We start from the raw sequence: 23,749 nt of genomic DNA on the forward strand, positions 1-23,749 counted from the left end.
TGAAGATAATATAAAAGCAATAAAGAACACACTATGAAAAGGGCATAAACGTTGAGAGAGAGAGATAGAATAGAGAAGGAGTGCAATAATATAAGGGGAAGATAAACAAAGTCACTGCAAGAAGAAACAAGAAGAGATAGTACATGTCAGAGGTCTGACAACTGCAATACATATCTTTACAAAAGAGCAAAAGGAAAAGTGATGGGTGGCAATGTCAAAAAAACGAAGACAGCACACCCAACAGGGAGAGTAACACATCACATCAGAACTCCTTAATTAACATAGATGGGATAAGGAACATGAGGTGGGATATACCAAAGTCCATGAAATCTGTAAAAAGACAATAACAACACACCATAATGAGAAGAACGAAATAAATGAAAAAGTCTATTTAGCAAGGAAACATGTTTCAATAAAGACAAGAACAACGTATTAAAGCTCAAGTTAGAGATGAAGGTCCAGCAATCGACATTGAAGATGGAGATTGAGAATGAAAGAAATTCTTGAGATTGGCGGGGTTTTCAAATGAAGAAGTCTTGTTCAAGTATGTGACCTTAAACAGGCAGGCATGGAAAAGTCCATATCGTGCACCAAGAGAATGAAGAGCAGGACGAAGGTCCATAAATTCCTTTCTACGTTTAGCGGTGGCTGACAAAACATCCTGAGAAATTAACAGCCTGGTACCAGTCAAAAAAAGCTGCTTTTTAAGTTTGGCTGCATTTAAGACTTGCAACAGCTCAGTAAATTCCCAAAACAGAAGGATTACTCCACATGGTTTGGAGGAAGCGGAAGAAGAAGATAAGCACAGCCCCAACCGATTAGCGTGTTGAATATTTAGTTTGGTTGATGAGGAGGGATCTAGGAGCTGTGTTAAGAAAGTGGTGAAGAAAGCAACAGGGTCATCCCCTTCAAGACTTTCAGGAAGACCATAAAGACAGTGATTAATATGTCAGTTTCTGTTTTCAAGGTCCTCAGATGATTTTTTTAGTTGCAACACCTCTTTCTCCAAGAAGGAAATTCTGTTTGATGAATCCTGTATTTCACTTATCTGTTGTTCCACAGAGGACAGACGAGAATCCATATACGACCATTTGTTATCCAAGGTCTGTAGGTGAAAATTGGTGTCGTCAATGAAAAGTCAGAATGCCTGTATCTCGTCCAGTATAGTGTCCAATGAAATAGGGGACATTGATTTAGTTGGGGTCAGTGGATCTTGTTTGACTCTTTTATTTGTAGATGAGGGCAATTGTACCATAGATGAATTAGTAGGTGGAGTCGTAGAATGAGGGGACACGACTGCGCCATTTCCTCAAGCGGCTGGAGAGGAATTATGCAAGGTTGTACTGCGAGTAGAGCAAGAGGCTGGTTTGTTGTGAGAATGACCTTTAGCAGAATGTAGCAAACCTTTGCTTCGTCCCATGAGCCAGCGTAAGAAGCTGTCAGGAATTCCTTGTGTAACAATATAAATCAAACTGCGTAGTTCAGTGCGTCAGAGATGAAAACCCCACAGGTAAATACCCCTTTAATCTAGAAACATCTTCTCTTAGCAGGAATATGCAGGCAGTGGAAATAAAATGGCAGCAGCTAATAAGCCACAAGGATTCACCTGCAAACATTAATGGTCAAGAAGAGTATATGACCAAATGAAGGTAACATCTTATAAAGTAGGTGTTGCAATTTCAGGAAACACAGAATAACCGCCAAAAATACCTCTGGAGCCGCCAGAATCTCATTTGCGATCTCTGACGTGGTGCGGAGCTCTGCAGCAAAGTGGGGTGCGTCATGTGCTCATCCCCCTGATCATTACATTTCGATAAGTCACAGGTAGAAGTGTGCATTGTAGGTACTACCCTTCGCCGAATGCCATCTTTCTATTGCAGTTATTCCAATTATATTCTCATACCCGGTTACATTATTTGAATTGCAGGTTACTGACCTTATTTCTCACTCTATTTATATAATTTATCATATTCGATGTTGTGTTTTACATATGCTGATAAAATTTATATTTATATTTAAACTGACTGGAAGAACCCACCAAAATTGTATGTTTTTAATGATGTGTAAACATTTTCGATTGCATGTGTTACAAAGTAGTGAGACTAAAATATGGACTGGAATATGTACTGTAGTTGATGGTGTATATATTTGTTTAAAATCTAAAAACATTGTAAATAGGCAGTAAAGCCAGTAGAGTATGCATACAATGTAGAGGTATATGTTCTAATATATGTACTGGAATGTGTAATGTAGTAGGTGGTGTATATATTTGTTTGAAATCTAAAAACATTGTAGATAGGCAGTAAAGCCATTAGAGTATGCATACAATGTGGAGGTACATATGCTCAATGTCACTATTGCATGTGTGTGTGTGTGTGTGTGTGCAACAGTGCTTAAATGAAGAGGTTCAATTGTATGTCTATAGCCTATAATTGGAAAGTAAATTGTAAAATACTGATCACAAGCTTCCCTTTAATATTTTCTTTCCATTTGAATAACCACAACATGTTACATTTTATGCTGTAAAAGGGTGAAGGCATACTCTGTTACGCGGAATGTTGAAGATTTGGCCGGAGCCAGAATGATTCCTGTTGTTCCATCTGAATCGATATCCAATGTATGGAAAGAAGGCTTCAAGTCAGGAGATCTGTTGACAGGAGATCACTCAAAAAACATGGTAAGACACCAATATTGTTATGGCTGAGATGAGATGATGTACTTCTGGGTTAGGAACTAGGCCGATTTATATATTAGCTAAGCAATGTCTTTTAAGGAAGGGGCACCCCGGTTAATTATTAATTGAACTGAGCCACAGTGCCTCAGATAAAGCCAAGGATCCGCCTCTGCCTCCCTGTCAATACCTACCTGGAGTGCCCCACTGTTTACCTCATAAGTGAAACCCTTGTTAAAATTTGCAATGAATTTGTGCAAAATATGTTTTTAAGCTGGTGAGTAGCAGGAAGATTATGTAAGAATATAATAACTTTGATGCAATATTTTTGTTCATTAGGAAGCACAACTATTTCCTTGGTTCTCCTATAAGAGTGATTCTAAAAGGCAGAGCATCATTAGCTTTCTATTAAAATGCAATGGCGTTGCTAAACATGTTGGCAGGTAACAAGTTATAATTAGCATGTCAAAACGACAATAAAAGGCTTTTAACAAAATTTGAATATTTTGCTCCTATGACTGGAATAATTACAATATTTTGGGTATGGCAGGCGGCTTTCAGTCCAATGAGGGTACTAGAGGATGTAACTTCTGTCATAACATCTGCTGTCATGGCTGATGACTGCCTGACAAATTTTTAGATTTCTACATGACTGGCAGAGATCTCTGTGCCTTTGGAAACACCTGCACGGTAACTACTTTGAAAGCACGGTAGCCTTTTTTTTTCGAAAACAAAAAAACGAACTCGTAAAAAAGGCGACACACCTCATAATGAAATGAGCTTGAAACAGTGGGTTTTTCCCCCCAAATGTGGGCATCATGTATCATTATTATATTTTTGGAGCTGCCATGCTTTCCCTAAGTATCCAAACAGGAAACGACTGTCTGAAGTATTTAGACTTAAGCCCGATGTCTGTAGGTCCATCAGTCTAGGGTTTTAGCCAGCAGAGCCAGGCAAGGTTTCACTGGTAGAAACATGACTGTTCGTCTGAAACTAAATGGAGTGGCACTCAAAGTGTTTGTTGGACAGGCCACTGTGTGGCAGATACACGCTGGGCACATATGAATTCGGAAATTAATTTTGAAAAGACGCCATGTTTCTTTCACTGGTTTGGCAAACAAAACAAATTACTCTTTTGTTCAGAGTTTCTCCCCGATTGTCAGTGCCGTAGTTTATTGCCCTTTCCAGGGTCCATCATAACTTGTATAGTAGAAATGTGTCTGTTCCACTGAAGATAAAGACTAAGAGTTTAAAAGTCAGAGTTCCTCACTACAAATATACCATTAGGCTCCAACCAGTCTTCAAAAAACAACTATGATACACCTATGTTTGAAATGTAAAAACATGTTTTTGAATTACATGCAAAATTCCTAAATCATTGTTTAATTTAATTTCTTTGGCGAGTGCACAGATATTGGGCATATTCTAAGGCGGGAAAGAGCCTAATTTCTTAAACAACATTCCAAAACTTTGCATAAAAAGTATATGGCCTAATTCACAAAGACAGTTACGACTTGTAACTTTCCAACTGTGAAATCTCCGCAGTCGGGTAAGAGTTTCCTCAGTCGGGGAGGAGTTGCCGCAGTCAGGGAGGAGTCTCCGCACTTGGGGGCCTATTATGATTGCAGTTTTTCTGCATCCTCCGGGCCGGCGGAAGCCACCGCCGGCTCGGAGGATGCGGAAAAACCGCTGCGAACCCACCGTCACATTAGGATGGCTGGTGGGTCCTGGTTTCCGTCCGCAGCTTTTCCGCCGCGGTTGACTTACAACCGCGGCGGAAAAGCTCTAATATGGTGGCGGTGTCTCTCAGACACCGTCCACCATATTAGGAAGGGCTTTAAAAAATGCTTTTCCGCTGCGGGTTTTCTGCCGTGGAAAAGCATGTGTAACTTCATTGCGGGTGCCCGTTGCGGGCCCCCTAGGTGAAGGGGGCATGGGGGTGCACATGGGGGGTATCTATGGTACCCCCCTGCATTTGTATGCAGAAATCGGCAGGCACCGCACGGTGCCTGCCGCTTTCTGCATACAAATGCAATGTATGCATTTATACCATTGCGGCGGATGCAGCTTGAAGCCGCACCCACCGCAATGGTAAAAATAGAGGATGTCACTGCCAGGGTGGCGGTCACATCCTAATTGCACAGGAGGGAACTCCGCAGGCAATGCAGAGGTTCCCTCCTGCTCTATGGTGGCAGACGGACTCAGGTCCATCCGCCATCATAATCGGCCCCTTGGGACGGAGTCTCCGTATGGCGTTTGTGCCATACTTAGACTTTTCCCAAAGATCAGAGATTATGCCTTTAATGAGGAGACTCTACCCCGACTGCTTTTACTTTGCAAACGCAATGTTACGAGTCATAAATGTCTGTGAATTAGGCCCACAACCGCAAAAAAGAGCAGGTGATGTTGAACCAAGGCGAGTGAAGAAGACTGACAGAGAGCACACAAGCTCAGTGAGGAATCTAGCTTCCACTCCTCGGTAAGAAGACTGCCACATTTCGAGTCATCCTAAGCCTTACATGCATCTCATGTGTGGCAGATACACAAAGGGCTCGGATGGATTCGGAGCACATGCCATGTTTGTTTCTTTCACCTGACCTTTAATTGTGCTTGGCCTTTTATGCAGAAGGTTTCGCCCTGATTGTCAGTGTCATTGTTGTTTATACCAGTGCTCCCATTCTGCCAACTACAAATGAGGTCTTAAGATTAGAAACATACTTTTTGAAAATGAAGAGGAAAGTGCAAGATTTTAGTCATTTCAGAAATCCACTGGTATAGCATGGCTATAAATAATAGACTTTTCTCGTCCTATGGCCAACATCCACTTTTCTTCACAGCCATCAATCTATTCATACATTCTCTGACTTTTTCTGCCTAGGTTAAAATTTTAAAATAGGAACATTTCCAAAGGTCTAAGAAGAGCTCTCACATCTGAATGACTGGGTAAACTGTACATTTCTCGCCTAGACAACGTGGCACAAGAAGTGGTCTGCATTTTGCAGCCATGAATCGCTCCTTCTCATGCATCGCAGTTCCATTTTTAAGGCCTTGTTCTTTCTGTGCTGGCTCAGAGATTATGGAGCAGTGCAAACCTGGTACTCGGGAGGAAAGGAATGTTTTTTGCATTTGGGGAGCACCTAAGGTAGAGTTGAGTGGATATGCTTATGCCTCCCTTCCCTATTCTTTTTCTTATATGACAAAGCACCTGAGCTTTCCCCACAATAACTGACTTGGCTTTCCCATGAATCCCATGACAACCCAATCATATCCTCAGTCTTTCTGGCATTCGTTGTGCCTCAGATACAATGAGTCTGCGCCATCGAAGCGTCACTTTTTGTGATGCTCTGATGGCGCAATGGCTTAGTCCATATTTACCAGGCAGCACAAAGCCACTTTGCGTGGCTTAATGCAGCCTTTTAACTATTGTTTCCTTTAATGCAGTTTCTACTTTAAGGGGATGTGTAATGGGTGCTGCAATGGGCGTTTCAAGCAACACCCATGATAGATTTATGAGGAATGGTAACTCTGATGCAGAGCCAAAAGTTTACGCCTCCCCAGGGAAGGCAGGCGAAATGAGGAGAAATATCCTTATTTCTCCTGTTTTTTTTCTATTTCTATGTGTGCTGCATTCTGCAAAAACAATCATCCCAGCAACGCAGGCACCCTTGCACCATGGCGCAAAGGTGCCTGCGTTGGGGCATGGCAGCCCATTGCGTGCCAGCAAGGGTAAAAGGATAGCTGCATTCCTGCCCTTTTCTTTTGCTGTAGGGCAGCATAGCAGGAAGGCCTGCAGCACTGCACTACGGCAAAATCTTGTAAATAAGGCCCATTGTGTGGTAATCTGTTCAGACAAATGGAACAACTTGACCTCAGTAAAATACCTTGGACTAGGATGCTTTCCAAATGAATAATGCAAGCACTACCTCAAAAGCAAGATTTTCTGACTTGAAGCATAAAGTAAAAGACAGTCACACCACAGAACAGGGAGCATGGGATAGTTAGGAATTCGGCCCAGTGAGTGGGCAATCAAAGTCTGATATTTTATGAGGGGCGTGGCTTGCGCGCCGCGGTGACATGGCGGTCTGCGCTTGAGCTCCGTGATGAACAGGGGCCCTCGGAGCTTTTTAAGCTGAGTACAGAAACCCCATATCCCGAGAGAGACGTCTATGCCTGCAGGAACACGTCGTGTGTTATTTACGATCTTTCTCCGTCCTTGACAGCTGGTGGAATGCTGTTTTTCTCCGGCTGTTTACACTGCTCGGCACTTCTGACGGATGGTCGCCATCTTGCATTCCTGTGACGGAGATCGGAATTTCTCCTCAGCTGACAGCACGCTTGTCACACATTTGACAGAAATACGTCGGAACAGACTCTGGTTGATTATTCCTGACCCCTTTCGTGACTTTTACGATGTTTCTCATCTGGTCAGTGATTTTTTACCTTTTCAATAGTGCATTTTGACAGCGCTTTACTTTATTACGCAGTGGCTTATTTTAGAGGAGTTCTGCTATATCCTGTTTTTTTTTTCCTCACATATATTTGGCAATATATTTTGCTCTGCCCTGTTGGTTGTGGAGGCGCTTTATTATTGTTTTTGGCTGAGAATTTATTCGAGTGACGTGGGCTCCCTCCCACTCACCTTAATCTTTTGCTGTTTTTAGATATCTGCAGTGTTTGTTACGCTGTAGTTTTTTGGGTCTTTACCTGTATGGCTGAGAATATGGGCTTGCCCTCAAATGCCAAAGATACTAAAGCCTCTTTAAAGAGATTGAAACAACCATCTCCCACGCCCGAGTCTTCTCAGAAGGACACTGCGTCCACGCTAGAGACTATTCTGACGCGTTTGAATGATGTTCATGACATTGCTCAGTCAACCAAAACAAACACGGATATGCTGCAAGTTGAGGTGTCTGCCATCAGGAATGAATTTAAGGCTCTTTCCCGGCGTGTCTCCGCCACAGAGACACGGATTAGCGGTGCAGAAGATGTTGTGCAGAAACACTCTAGATCTATGGGCCAACTAGAGCGTTCAATGGCGGCATTGAGGAGAGACCTCACTGAGCAAGAGGATCGCAATCGTAGATCCAATCTACGCATTTTTGGCCTTCCTGAGGAAGTTGAGAAAGAGGCTCTCTCTATGATTGATTTTATATCCAATTGCTTCCGGCTACATTGCAAATTTCTTTCCAAAGAGACTTTGAGATAGAGCAAGCACATCGTGTCCCCACCTCCGCTCCAAATCGGCCTCACAACCAAGGGCTATAATTTTTAAGCCACTGCGTCATCAGCACACGGAGCAAATTTTGGCGCACATGAGGAAGGTTAAGAATGTTTCCTGGAATGGCCATCGTATTTCCATTTCTCAAGACTTTGCCAGAGATACAGTGATAAGAAGGAAGGGCTTTCTAAACCTACGGAAGCGACTATCTGAGATGAATATCCCCTTTTCCTTCTCTGGTCCCTCAAAGTTTCGAATTACCTTCAAAGGCCGTTCCAGAGTTTTCGATGAGCCTGCTGACCTGGCATCCTTTTTGGATAATCAGATGTAGCTTCAGATGGAGCTTCAAATGGACGCTTTGCGTACTTCTAGTACTTCCGGCACTTGAGATGGATGTCCAGACCTGTTATGTGTCTGTTCTTTCTCAGATCTCTTAAGTTTGTCTTTTTAGATCTGGGTGGTGGCATGATGGTCCACCGTTCTTACTGCTTCTCTGTGTTCTGAAGTTTTCTGTTTGATGTTCTCAATTATATGTGCGATATGTTCTCTTTCTTCACTCTCACTCCTCTTCCTCCCTTTCTGCTGTTTCATTCGTTACCACGTTTGAGATATTCTCTCATTACTCTCTATACTCTCCTGTGGATTGTTTGCTTTCTATATTGCCTCTGTTGTGTTGATTACTCCTGTACCTCTCTTTTCTCTTGGTGCAGACAGTTATGCAACTAGTGATGTCGTTTATACCTGACGCCTCTGTGCCTGCGACAGTATATGTCAGAGTAATGTGTTTGTCCTTTTTAAGAGCTGTTAGGTTTGTTTCTTTCCTTGGTGTAGTGGTGTCTGGGTACACGAATATTGTTCTGTTTTGAGTCACTTAACTTATATACGATGTTTTATTTTCCTACAATGATGTGGTTCTTCTTCTTTTTCTTTGTTCTTTTCATACCTGTCCCCCTCTCCCTTTATGTTACAGGTTGTCCATGGCTCGGTGTACTCTCTTTGTGCCTTTTTAGATTCTTTTTGTGGTACTGCTTAACTTTCTAGGTTATCTTTTAATTTGACTGTCCTGTTAATGTTTCTATGTATTTCTTGTTTTCTTTTTGGTTTTCTTTTTCTTTCTTATCTTCATTTATGTTTTGGTTCATTCCTTCTCTGCAGTTTCCATGATATTTCTTTGTCTTCCTGTTTATAATTGGCCTTTCTTTCCCTTTGCTCCATCTAATATGAGTTGGATTGATATATTCTTGTGTACCTTTTGCTGTTATGTATTTTGACTCTTCCATCATTTATTTATTTCCGGTACTGTCTTATGGATTGTTACTGGTATTGCTACAATGATCCCTATTTTTTCCAGTTATGTTTTTAGTGATATGCTTCTTATACTTGTCTTTTTCACTTATTCATTTTCTGCTTGTTCACTCAATGACTGTTTATTTCCTTAATGTATAATTTTATTGGATTTAAGGATTATGTCAATAGTGCCGTTTCCAGTTCTTTAATATTTTATTGAATATTCAGGTACATTTGCCATATTCTCATATGAATTCCTACATCTCTCATAACCAGCTTTACGTATTTTACGTCCATTGATTGATTAATTGTTTTCTCTCGCTTTTTGCATAGTGCGTAACTGATATAACTCCTTCTATGTATTGTTCCCCGATAGATATATAGCGTCTTCTGGATGTGCTTTATTTACTCTTAAACATGTCTTTATACCTATCCATTATATTGTTACATGCATGTTATACGCAGGTTGTTCTCATAGAATTTCATGTTGATATATCTTATAATCCTCTAATTTCACTTTATTCCATAGTCATGTTTTATCTCTTCCCTATTAATTATACTTCGTCCTGCTACACAGTGGGGCTGCAGATTACTGATTTCTATTCTATTTGCTCCTTATGATGGCTCCCCTGGTTGTCGTCCCACGTTCCCCCCTAGTATGAATTTGGTCTTTTTCAGACCCTCTCTGCTGGCTCTTCTCTTTCTTCTTTCTTCTTCTTTCTTTTCTCTTTTCTCTTTTCGGATTTCCCCAATGGTTTTTCCTTTTTGGACATTGTTGTTGAATGCTTGGACGGTTGTCTTCATGTGGGTTGCTTTCTGTCTATTATTTTTAACCTATGTTATTGTTTGCTATAATAGTCAATGCCTGGCTTGAATGTGTTATCCCTTAATGTTAAGGGCTTAAATCATCCTGTGAAACGATCCAAGATCTTGGCTTATTGCAAATCTCTCTCTTCAGATTTAGTCCTATTTCAGGAAACAAAAATATCTACCAAAGAAGCATTATTCTTGAAGAAGGATTGGGTTTCAGATGTGGTTTGTTCTGATGCGTGTGGCAAAAGAAATGGGGTTGTCACTTTGATTTCCAGGAACTCAGGTTTGTCCATAGTTTCTTCTGATCACGATTCTGAAGGTCGTTGGTTATTAACTAGATTGTCTGATGGTTCTTCTGATCTTTATGTTATGAACATCTACGCCCCTAATAAGGATGATCCGGCCTTTTGGAAATCAGTTGCCAAAAAATTGAATGATACGCCTCATTCCGGTAACCTTGTTGTTGGGGGTGATTTTAATTTTGTAATGGATCCCATTCTTGATAGGAATTCAGCTTTCCAATTTCGTCCTCCCAAATCTCATAAACAAATGCTTAATATGTGCTCCCTTTCTCATCTGCAAGACATATGGTGCCTTCATAATCCTACTGGTAGTGATTTCTCCTTCTTCTCTTCATCTCATTCTACTTTCTCTCGTATTGATTACTTACTAGTTCACTCTTCCCTTGTTCCTGCTTCCTCCTCTCCGATTATTCATCCTATTCTGATTTCTGATCATGCCGCGGTTACTTTTAATCTCTTGTCCTTTGCTCCCAAATCGAAAGCTAGGTCTTGGAGGTTAAACACAGAACTTTTATATGACACTACCCAGGTTGATGAATTTTCTAGCGCGATTGACACTTTTTTTATGGAGAATGAAGGATCAGTTTCCTCCCCGATTGTTCTCTGGGACTCGTTCAAATGCACTTTCCGAGGCCAGGCTATTAAATGTATGGCTAAAAGGAATGCTGATATTAAAAAAGAACTTGCAGATCTCGCTACCAGCATTAAATCTCTGGAATCTTCCTTTCGTCACTCTAAAGATACATCTTGCCTACAATCAATTAAGCTCCTAAAACACAAATACAACACCATAGTTACTAAGAGAGCCTATATTGGGGTTCAAGCTCAGAAATCCAAAAGGTTATTGTTAAAAAATAGAGCGGGAAAGATGCTCGCAGCTACGCTGAAATTCCAAGATTCTTCCTTTAAGTCTTCCCAAATCTCTTCTATTACTAATCATCTAGGTGTTAAAAAATTTCAGACCGGGGAAATTCTTGAGGTTTTTCGTGATTTTTACAATAACTTGTACTCACCTTCTGATCAGGCCTCATTTGAACAATGTCAAGAATTCTTAAAATCTGTTCCTATGAAATCGGTTTCTCTGGTGGCCCTATCACTCCTGATGAAATTACTTCCGCAATTAAGGCTACTCGTTCGGGGAAAGCTCCAGGGCCTGACGGTTACCCTATTCTTTTTTATAAAACCTTTCTTCCTGTAATTGTTCCCAAGCTTCAGTCTGTGTTTGATGCTTTTATTCAGAATGGATCTGTCTCTGGTACTGCGGCGGATGCTACGATTGTGGTTATCCCTAAAGAGGGAAAAGACCATTCAGATCCCAAAAATGTTTGCCCCATTTCCCTTTTGAATATGGAAGCTAAGATCTTTGCTAAGATTTTGGCCAAGAGATTAGAATCCTTCAGTCCTACATTGGTACATTCCTCTCAAACTGGCTTTATGAAAGGCCGTCTTGCACGGGACAATATCCGCACATTCTGTCACATTCTTGGAGCTGCCAAACGTTCTACTCTCCCTGCTGCGGCCTTGGCGCTTGATGCTGAAAAGGCCTTTGATAAGGTTTCTTGGCCATTTCTGCGGGCCATCTTATATGCACATAATCTTGGTGACTCCTTTATTAACATGGTTATGTCCTTATACGCCCAACACAGAGCTAATATATGTGTTAATGGTGCTACGTCTTCTTTTTTTAATCTTCGCCAGGGCACCAGACAGGGTTGTCCCTTATCCCCTCTTTTAGTTTTTGTTATCCATTGACCCTCTCCTTAGATTGATTGAGCTGGATCAGGATATTAAAGGTTTTTCGTTTGGTTCTCACTGCATCAAAACTGCTGCATACGCAGATGACGTCCTTATTTTTTCAGACGATATTGCCGTGGCTATACCTGCTATCTCAGATACGATTGACCTTTTCTCAAAGGTTTCTGGATACACCTTAAATAAAGAAAAAACAGAGTTGTTTCCCTTGAATGCCTATTGCTTACCCACACTTATGGGTTCTGCTGCCTTCAAATGGCAGTCTAAACACTTAAAATACTTGGGTATTTATTTCTGTTCTACTTTATATGACACAATTGCCTATAATGAAAGCCAGACTATTCTTAAAGTGCGCCGTCTTTTAGATACCTGGTCACCGAAACACATTTCTTGGTGGGGTCGTCTTCAGACTCTTAAAATGATGATTACACCTATTGTTAACTTTGTATCCTCTATGCTTCCGGTGAAACTTTCAGATTCCTTTTTTCATGAAGTTGACGTTTTGACGTCTAAATTTTTATGGAATGATAAACGAGCGAGATTGGCTTATAAATTCTTACGGAAGCCCTATGATATGGGAGGGGTTAATCTGCCTGACTGGGATAAATACCAAACTGCCTTTTTGGCTTCCCAAGGCGCTCTTTGGTTTTCCTGTCCCGTTAGTCACGTGCCTTCCTGGCTGTTCATAGAACAGGAATTGGCTTCTCCGTTACCGACTGCATCTTTTAGCACTGCGTCTACCTTATCTATCCCTTTTTCCCGCTCTATCATTTTAGACACTTTGTCTGCGGTTCGAAAAGTGGACAAGTTGGTAGCGTTTCCACTTCATAAATCTAGATGGTCGTCTATTTGGCGGAACTCTAAAATTAAACTTAATATTGATCCTTCCTTGATTTCATACTGGGCGTCTAAAGGGATATCGTTGGTTAAACATCTTTATGGTCCTAACGATGAGCCTCTACCCTTTTCCTCTTTAGCTCAACAATTCTCCTTAACTAATTTAGATTTTTATACTTTTCTTAAAATAAAGGTGGCACTTGCTAAAGTACGTCTTCATCCTACTTCTTCTACGGTCACTCTCTTTCAAATTTGGTTAAAATCTGGTCATGTTGCCTCAAAAATGTATACATTTTTATCTACTCCTTCATCTTCCCCTCATACGGTTGCTCAACATAAATGGTTACGTCATTTTGAACATAGTATCATTGAACATATTTCTTCAGATACATGGCAGATGATTGGTAAACTTTCTCTTCGCAATAAAATCGCCCCATCGTTAATGCAATCTAAATTTTTCTCTATCAATCTTCTTCATTGGACACCTGTGCGCCTACATTCGCTCAATCTCAAAGAAGACAATCTATGCTGGAGTCGTGGATTATCGCCAGGAGATTTTTCACATATGTTTTTTAACTGCTCTCTACTCCAGCCCTTTTGGGACCTCATTCATAAGCATATTATGCTCATCTTTGATATTAAATTCCAACTTTCTCTCCCATTAATTTTATTGGGCCCTCTTGCGGCTTCATCTCCTCTCCCCTTAGAGCCCATGGAGCTACAATTATTAGATCTTCTCTTGACCGTCGCTGTGAAAGTAATTCTTATGGAATGGAAATCCTTCTCCTCTGTTTCGTATCATACTTGGTGGGCTTGGGTTTCCTTCTTACGCAGTGCTCATACTTCGGTTGATCAAGCTCATCTTTCTCCGTCGATTGCTAGTGGGGTCTGGACCGCTCTCGACAATTACATGGATTTGTCCTCACAAGGGTTGGTTGACCAATATCCCTTTCGTATGTCTGGTTGAATGGCGTCTTGTTTGTTCAGATTTATTCCTTATTTTTAAGGTTTATTCATTGGGAAATCCTTCTTTCCTTTTTCCCCTCTTTCTTCTCTGTATCCTCTTTTTTCCATCTGCTCCCTCTTACTCTCGCTTTTCTTCCTTCTTTTTCTGCTTTTTTCTTCTTCTGATTATATCAACTGATAGTGATACATTTGTGAATGGTTTACATATATGCTAAGCTGATTGATCTTCATGAATGCCTATTTTTATTTCTAGCAGACTACTTTTATTTATTATATATGGATGCATTTCATATGTTTTATTATTGGATGTCATCTTCTGATGGTCTGTTATATTGCTCACAAATGTATCACTTTATTTACATTCTGTATCTTCATTTGTTTATTTATAACAATAAAATCTTTTGAAATAAAAAAAAAAGTCTGATATTTTATTATCAGTTCCTTCATGTTTCACATCCATGCACGAGTAAGCAAAGTCTTCAAAATACATTTAAAGGGACACAGCTTTCATGACTCATAAGGAGACAGTTTCTGTTAAAGCTCTGGCACAAACATATGTTTTGGGGCCCTGTTTGGCAATTGAAGATGGAGGTGTTAGGGCAAATGGACATCCCAGGCTCTAGGGAGAACCTCTGTGGGTTTGTGTGCTTATTATGTGTGTCTGGGGTCATGCAATCAAAACAAAGGTGAGAGAAAAAACTCCTCTTAAAACACCCAAGAACCACGATGGCACTGGCCTGCATGGTAGGCCCCATATTAGTGAGCTCCAGCAGTAGTAAGATTGGACTGACAGTACACATGTAGTGACTGCTGAAGTGGGGGAAAGAGAGTTGAGCCTCGTGAAATTTAGCCAACCCCTATATATCTGAGTATCACTGAGGGACTGTGGCACTGAAAAGTGGAAGGAAGGAGGGATAATCACAACAATCAGAATGCAAGATTGGTGACACCAATGTTCAGCCAGGAGGGTTACTGCTTAAACCATGTCTCTTCAGCAAAAAGGTATACTTGTTGCTCGAGTATGGTATTACTATATATAGAGAAATGGTCCCAAGAAAGAAAAGTGGAAAGAGATAAAGAAAAGGTGTCAAGAAAGAAATGTTTTTGTGTCCAGAGCAAAATGTCAGACAGGGGACAGACCTGGATGGGTGAAAATTGGAGCTTTGGATGCACAGAGTTCAAACAACGAATCCCTAATTTTGATGACGCTTCATGACCTACAGAATATGATTTAGGAAATAGAATCTAAGGAGACATTGATAAACAAGGCACTATCATCATTGGAAAAGAGTGTGACGAAGACTGAGAGGGTGTTGCAAGAGGTGACAATTTTAATGTCCCATGTGAAGACTTCAGTACGTAAACTAGAACTGACTAAACAGCAGAGTAATTTCAAGAACTATAGTGTCCCTATATATGGAGGCTCAGCTGGTGTGTATTAAGAATGCCATGAGGACTGCTGTGAGTGCCTGGCATTTTTGAGTCAGAGAGGCCTCTGTTGACTTTCATCTAGAACTTTTTTGAGAGGAAAGTTCTCATCTCCACAGTTCACAACGTCTATACACTCCTTTTAGAGGTTTGAAAAAGAAAATGGAGATTATGGTGACCATGGTTGCTTTGCTGAGCTGGCCCCCAGAGTACGAGGTGATCCTCTGTAAAACCAGAAAGCAGAAGCCCTATTTGGAGAAAAATCCTAATTTTTTCAGACTACAGTCATGCACCACATTGTAGAAGGAGATAGGTTCATCACATAAAGAAGGAATTCTTCCAGTTGAAAATTGAAACATTTCTAAAGTATCCATCAAAACGTATGGTCTGCTATTATAACGCCCACCATGTGTTCAAGGATATTGATGCCACCAAAGCCTTCCAAGATGGGAGGCATAATGACTATGTGAGGTTGACTAGTACTTGAACCTACTGAACTTCATTGTCAAGTTTAAAATCTCATTTATTTTCCTGTGCTGTGTCAAGCGAGATGTGTTCGCTACCTATTGAGGTGAAAGGGGTATTCCTTTTTGCAGTTGCAGTTCATGCCTTGATTTGTGAGTTTAAATGTCTGGACTTCCTGAGTGGCAAAAAAATAGATAACTATCTTAAATTGCCTCTCCCCCACTAACCCTGCACCCCACCTCCATCACCTTAATATCCTTCCACCCCTGTGCTCTAGGTGGACAGGGTATGGATACACCTCAATGGTATGTTTAGAGTTGGGTAGCATTTTGATATTTAATAATATGTGCTTACAGTTACTTTAGTGTGAGTTTGTTGCTCAGATATGAATTTAACTTGAAAAAATGAAAAGACAAGAGGCATTTGGCAAAACAAGAACCAGTTGGTTTAATTAAACACAGCGGCCAGGAGAGCATCGACAGAGCAGTATCTGAAGATAGTGTCAATGTACAGAAGTTTTGTCTGATTATATAAACAGTTTGTGAGGTACAATAAATCGAATTCAGATTCTTAGAGAGTATGTGGGTCCGAGCCTAGTCATAAATTATAAGTACAACCATCTGATAACAGGGACACAGGTGGCTCTCAACCTCAGGGAGAGCTAGTGTGGGCCAGTGTGTTTGTGTCCAGATGTCAGCATGAGGAGCATGTGATCGCTACATGTGGTGTGCTTGCTGTGTCCTGATTGGCTGAGTGTTCCTGAGTACATTTGGTATCTAACTATGTGTTAATATAGTCACATGAGCTTTTACCCAAACTTATTTTAATTGGGCTAATTTCCTCTGAACTGTTTGTGGTGTGGCTGCCTATCTGTGGGATTTATCAGGCTTTTCCCTTTGCACGTTATCTTCGAGTGTGGCCTATCACACTCAGGACAACCAATTGCCGCACGGCCCCCAGCTGTGTGTGTGCCCCTCGCTGCTGCTCAGTCACGATCTGGCGTTTTTGCCTGTTTCCCTAGCTCCGTGTGTTTGTATCCCCAGCTCGCCTTGCTGGTACTGCCTCACTGTTTTCCCCTATTGTATACTTGTATTTCTTTGTAAATTCTGTGCATTGTATCCCGTATTGCCTGTTCCCCTGGTTGCCCCGCTCCCCGCTTCCCGCCGCCGTGATCCCGCGGCCATGCCCCCTTTTTCTCCGTGTCCTCCCAGCTGCTCCTCCCTCCAACTTGTCCTTAAATGGCGACCGCGCGGCGCAGGTGAGTGTGACCTGTTCTCAGGACACCCCCGCACCGCACGGCCCCCCAGCTGTGTGGGTGCCCCTCACTGCTGCTCAGTCACTATCTGCCATTTTTGCCTGTTTCCCTAGCTACGTGTGTTTGTATCCCCAGCTCGCCTTGCTGGTACTGCCTCACTGTTTTTCCCCTACTGTATACTTGTATTTCTTTGTAAATTCTGTGCATTGTATCCCGTATTGCCTGTTCCCCTGGTTGCCCCGCTCCCTGCTTCCCACCGCAGTGATCCCGTGGCCACGCCCCCTTTTTCTTCGTGTCCTCCCCGCTCACGCCTCCCAGCTGGCTGTTCCTCCCTCCCACTTGTCCTTAAATGGCGACGCGCCGATTGTGCGCGGAAGGCGCGCCAAAGGCAAGCCCGTCTGCGCCCGTCCACACCTTGACCGCGCCCAGCGTCAGGACCCCTGCCCCCCGAGGAAGCCCGCCCTCACGACGGACCTACGACGCCGCCACCCTCAACGCACTCAACGTCGGCCGAAGCCCCGCCTGCTACCGAGCCACCCCGAAACGCACCCACGGACCCTTCACCTGCCAAGCCTGCAAATTCACCTGCCTCCGGACCTGCACCGCACCCGCCAAGCCGAACACCCGCAGCAACCACCTGAAGTGCATCCTGCTCAACACCCGTTCCGTCCACAGACATGCCGTCGAACTCTGGAACCTGCTCGACACCACATCACCAGACGTCGCCTTCCTCACGGAAACCTGGATGAATGCCTATTCAGCGCCCGACATCGCCATCGCCATCCCGGACGGATACATGATCACCCCGTGGGACCGCATCAACCAGACTGGAGGAGGCATCGCCATCGTACACAAGAACACCATCCGCATCACGACCGACTCCAACGACACCTTCCCCGCCGCCGAGCACCTCCACTTCCAGATACACATCGACCCAAAGACTACCCTCAGAGGCACCATCATCTACAGACCCCCGGGACCACGCACACAATTCAGCAAAGACATCACGGACTTCATCAGCCCACACGCCCTCCCCTCCGCTGACTACATCCTCCTAGGGGACCTCAACTTCCACCTGGAGAACAACAAGGACCGCAACACCGCCGCCCTGCTGGACAACATCGCAAACCTCGGACTCAAGCAACTGGTCAACACCCCCCGCCAACTACGCCAGCCACACGCTTGATCACCTTCAGCCACTCCACCGGACTTCACTGGACCGACCACAGCTGCGTCCACTTCAGCTTCAGAAGAACAACGACCCACCACCACCCGCAACAGGTTCCTCACAGGAGCTGGAGCAAGATCACCGCCAAGCAGCTCACCACCTCCCTCAGCCAGAACCCGCCCGCCAGCACAACGGACGCCAACGAAGCAGCCCGCAACTTTACACAGAGGCTGACCGCCTGCGCAGACGACCTTGCGCCACTGAAGAACCCTCCAAGCAGACCCAGAAGCAAGAAAGCCACCTGGTTCACCGACGAACTCAGGGACTCCAAGAAGAACTGCCGCACCCTCGAGAAAGCCTGGCTCCGCGACCAGACCACAGCCAACATGACCACCCTCAAACAAGCCACCCACAAGCACCATCAGCTCATCCGCACCACCAAGAAGAAATCACTGAAGAAACGACTGGACAACAACGCCCACGACAGCAAGGAACTCTTCAGCATCGTCAAGGAGTTCTCCAACCCAAGCACCGGCAACAACGACATCACTCCGACACAAGACCTCTGCAACTCTCTCGCCTCGTTGTTCCACCGCAAGATCGCCGACATCCACAACAGCTTCGGCGCACCATCCACGCCCCCCACCACCACCCTCCGCACATGGACCACAGTGACCACAGAAGACACAGCCTGCACGATGAACACCATCCACTCCAGGTCTCCAACCGACCCCTGCCCCCACCACGTCTTCAACAAGGCCGACTCCATCATCGCACCCCAACTCCGGGACATCATCAACATCTCCTTCAACACCGCCACCTTCCCGGAGATCTGGAAGCACGCCGAGCTCAGCGCCCTACTGAAGAAACCAACAGCGGACCCCACCGACCTCAAGAACTTTCGCCCCATCTCGCTCCTCCCTTTTCCTGCCAAAGTCATTGAGAAGACCGTCAACAGACAGCTTGCCGCCTTCCTCGAGATGAACGGATCCCTTGACCCCTCGCAGTCCGGTTTCCGAGCCAACCACAGCACAGAGACCGCCCTCATCGCAGCCACCGACGACATCAGATCCCTGCTCGACAACGGGGAAAGAGCAGCCCTCATCCTCCTGGACCTCTCTGCAGCGTTCGACACTGTCTGCCACCGCACCCTAGTCCAACGCCTCCGCAACACAGGTGTCCAAGAGAAGGCACTGGAATGGATCATCTCGTTCCTCGCCGGAAGAACACAGAGAGTCCGCCTCCCCCCGTTTCGATCAGAGGCCACCGAAGTCATCTGCGGCGTACCGCTAGGATCATCACTCAGCCCCACCCTCTTCAATTTCTACATGAGACCCCTTGCAGCCATCGCACACCAACACAACCTCAACATCATCTCCTACGCCGACGACACCCAACTGATCCTCTCCCTCACCAGAGACCCCGCCACCGCCAGAACTAGCCTACGCGAAGGGATGAAAGACGTCGCCGAGTGGATGAAGAACAGCCGCCTGAAACTGAACTCAGACAAGATGGAAGTCCTCATCCTGGGACCATCGCCCTCTGCCTGGGATGACTCCTGGTGGCCCCCCACCCTGGGCACCACTCCCAAGCCAACAGACCATGCACGCAACCTAGGCTTCATCCTGGACTCCTCCTCTCGATGACCAGACAAGTCAACGCCGTCTCCTCATCATGCTTCAACACTCTATGCATGCTCCGCAAGATCTTCCGATGGATCCCGACCGCAACCAGGAAGACGGTCACCCAGGCACTCATCACGAGCTGACTGGACTACGGAAACACCCTTTACGCCGGAACCACAGCCAAGCTACAGAAAAGACTCCAACGCATCCAGAACGCCTCCGCCCGACTCATCCTGGACAACCCCCGACGCAGCCACATCTCCGGCCACCTGAGGGACCTGCACTGGCTCCCCGTCAACAAGAGAATAACATTCAGACTCCTCACCCACGCACACAAGTCCCTCCACGACCTGGCCGCCAGTACCTCAATGACCGCCTGACCTTCTACACGCCCACCCGCCAGCTACGTTCGACAAACCTCGCCCTCGCCGCCGTACCACGCATCCGAAGAGCCACCGCCGGAGGAAGATCCTTCTCCTACCTGGCGGCCAAGACATGGAACTCCCTCCCCACCCACCTTCCGCTGACCCAGGACCATCTCGCCTTCAGGAGACAACTCAAGACCTGGCTGTTCGAGCAATAGCAGTCCCCTTCCCCCAAGCGCCTTGAGACCCTCCGGGTGAGTAGTGCGCTATACAAATGCCATGATTGATTGATTGATTGATCAATCGGTCGGTCTGTGTTTGGGTCGCAGGGCCTGTCTGGCCACCATCTCTGACTCTTGGTTGGTGGGAGGTCATCTTGGATGAATTAGACAGCAAGGATATAATTTTGTTATTACGTGTGCATAGAATATGGCGGTCATTGATATCATATTTACAGACATTCTCATTATTATGCGCACAGTTGTCTCAGCGTACATCGACATTGCTTTTACTAGTTTTGAAATTGTTGGACCTGCACATTTCACGGTGTACATTGACATCACATTCACCAATATTAACAGGTTATATGCAAGTAATGGATAATGTATACTAGAATTTCTTTTTTGTGTTGGAGTTTTAAATTCCTGAAATCTGGGAGGCACTGGGAGTCTCACAAATATTGTAGCTATAAAATATATGCATTTTAAATTATTGCATTCTTGGCTAATTGTTTATACCATTCTTTTCAAATCTGTCAAAGAGGATACTTTGATCGAGCAGAAAAATACTTTTCTGAGTGATTTGACTTCACAAAAATAAACATATCAGTAGGGAGTTAAAACTCAGTTCCAGAACACATCATAAATCATTTCCTTGAATTGTAAATTATAATTCAGTTTACCGTATTTTATTGGTTTATACTTTACTGTGAATGTTGAGTACATGCACGACTGCCTACAGATAAAGAATGAATAATTGAATTTGTGCTTGTTTGTTACTGCATACAAAGAACACAACTTCTTCATTTTTAGTTTTCTTGATACTATTATCCTGGTTTTTAAAATGTTGAAATCAGCGAAAGGAAACTTAGTCTAAAAAAAGGTACATTAAAAGGTATGTGCAGTAAAATCGCAACCTCATTCAGTATGTATAGTTTAACAGAACGGTATCAGTTTAGATCTTAACAATATGGTAGGCATTTTAAAAAACAATTAAAAACTTCAACAAATTGCTGAGCTCAATTTTATTTTACAAACTTGTAACAATTTTAGTATATGTGATAAACCCATAGAAGAATAGAGGTAGTTTTGGAAGCCTCCACTATTTCTAGAAAGTGTACCACCTCAAAACAGAAATATTTTGAATCTACATATTCACCGCACCACATAAGAATTTGTGTAAATATATGGAGGTCTCTCCCACTGCAAATATTCTTTTCTCATTGCAATACTTTTTCTGCTGTAGAGACATGTAGGTATACATAATCTAACTGTATCCTACAATTCTACCACTCATCCCTCTTTAAGAGTAATCCCTGACTGTTTGATCTTGCGCTCCCCAAAAAGTGAAAGCTTAAAAAAAGGGTATTTGGCAATTCAGGGAGCGTGCAGAAGTATTTGGCTTCCGTCGTTCCAAATACCATATTTGTCATGGGATTGTCTTGTCTACTTAGCCCTGAGCCACACATGCATGTTAAACATGCATAGAGAATTGACATTGTAGACAATTTCGATAGTTTTTTACAGCAGCAGGGAATGGTGGGAGATGATCTGTAGCAGGGAACATGGAAACAAGTTATGGCTGCTGGATTTCGGAAGTGGTGGGGAAGTGGTGGGGCCCAAAAGCGCTATCCAGCACTCTGTCTCAGGCCTTGCCAACTCCAGGGCCAGACTTTCACATTGCACACAAGCAGACATGCATACACATTCAGGGCCCGATTCACAGAACTAACTTAAGACAAAATCCGAAACTTACTACCATTTTGGTATTCACAGAAGACACCAAGGGGCATGTACACCAAGTGGCATATTCACAAGGAGCTATCGCCGAATTAACAGCACTTTATCGAAGACAAAGTTGTGATCAATTTACCCCACCTTTCACAAGCAGGTACTAACAGCCCACAGCACCAGTCGCCACAGAGGACCCCTGCAACTATCGCTAATGAGATGCAGAGTAGGCGTTCCCTGTGACAACACCACACCTCAACATTCACAACGACCAGACAGATGGCCGATAAGAATGCAAAACACGGGATAAGGCGCGTTAGCAGCAGGAAATTTACACCTGCTCTGACCTGGTGTAAAGTCGGACGGCAGTCTGCACCACAATAGGGAGCCCAGTCAGGGCTTTATCAGAATGGCAACAGATGCCCTGGAGCAACTGTTTATGCCCACCGGACACACAAGAGGGCCACAACACCCACCGCCACCACACCCAGGAACCCCCAGCGGGCCCCCCCAGGCAAAGACATGCCACATCAGCTACACCTAAACATGTACCAAATAATCAGCTGGATGTCGCACAATCACAACTGGTAACAAGCATGTGTTGGCACAGAAATGTTCAAAAAACAAGATGAGAGAGAGGGCAAGGAGCCACTCTTGGTCCCCTAAAACTGTACTTATTCAACAACAAAAGAGTTTATCCAGAAAACAAAGAAAACTGGAACAAATCACTACAATTTGATAAAAGAACCCTCACTCACCAACCTAGTTGGTGACATGCTTCATCATAGGGTTCCACCAGAGATGCCTACTGCATCTCTGGTGTGCTACAACGCCTAATTACAGCGGAGCGGGATGTTCAGTATGTGCCTATCAAAAAGTGTGACAAGTGCAAAAAAAAGGGGGTGAAATTAAAAAGAGCAAAGGTTTTATCCAAAACAATTTTAATGGCAGAAAACCAAGCACTAGCTAAAAACAAGTGAATTGGATGTTCCTCACTGGTTTAAATTGACCAGATCCATCCTAAAAGGTCAACATGTTTCAGCTACTAAACGTATTCCTGGAAGCTTTCTTCAGGACCAAAAAGAACCACGGCGGTATAAGCACTCTAAGGCTTACCCTAACCTGTGGTGTGTCAAACCGAATCAACTCACGGTTTTGTAGGGGGCCTTCAAGTACTTCCCAAAAGCCATGAATGTCTGAAAAAAACAACAAGGAAAAGAATAGTGTATATTTCACACACATCTATTACACTTGTATATGTGCATCCATAAATCTTCAAGTCATTGTAGTGATTAATCCAATGTCTGACTGCTAATCAACAAGTCTTAAATAATATGGCATAAAGAAGTCCATTAACATCTAGATGGCCATATGTGAACGACCAACTAGAAAAGGGAGTATCTGAAAATCAAAGCACTCACTAGTTGGTAGAAAAAACAAGTATTTAGTAGAACAAGTTGGTCTTTTACAGAGGACTGTTCTGACCCCCTAGTTATTTGGAAACCTCGCTGCTTAGATATATGCCATCACCCGATAGAGGTTAAGGAGGACGAGCTTAGGTATGACCCAGTTTATAGCATATAGGTTCATGGAGTTAGCTCCTCAGCAGTGTGCGGGAAGATCCATGCATCTAAAGAGGGCCTTTTTG

At 43.7% G+C, this 23,749-nt stretch overlaps 1 protein-coding gene across 1 annotated transcript in view; it reads left to right on the top strand.

Annotated features, from left to right (window-relative positions):
* Positions 1-23,749, top strand: part of LOC144766461 (vitellogenin-1-like) — a 1,095,729-nt gene that overhangs the window by 643,191 nt on the left and 428,789 nt on the right. Inside the window, exon 20 of the mRNA XM_078650353.1 lies at positions 2,530-2,677. Coding sequence (XP_078506479.1) covers positions 2,530-2,677 — 148 coding nt within the window. The remainder of the gene's footprint in view (positions 1-2,529; positions 2,678-23,749) is intronic.

This window comes from Lissotriton helveticus, chromosome 1_1 (genome assembly GCF_964261635.1).
Source record: "Lissotriton helveticus chromosome 1_1, aLisHel1.1, whole genome shotgun sequence".
Taxonomy (NCBI): domain Eukaryota; kingdom Metazoa; phylum Chordata; class Amphibia; order Caudata; family Salamandridae; genus Lissotriton; species Lissotriton helveticus.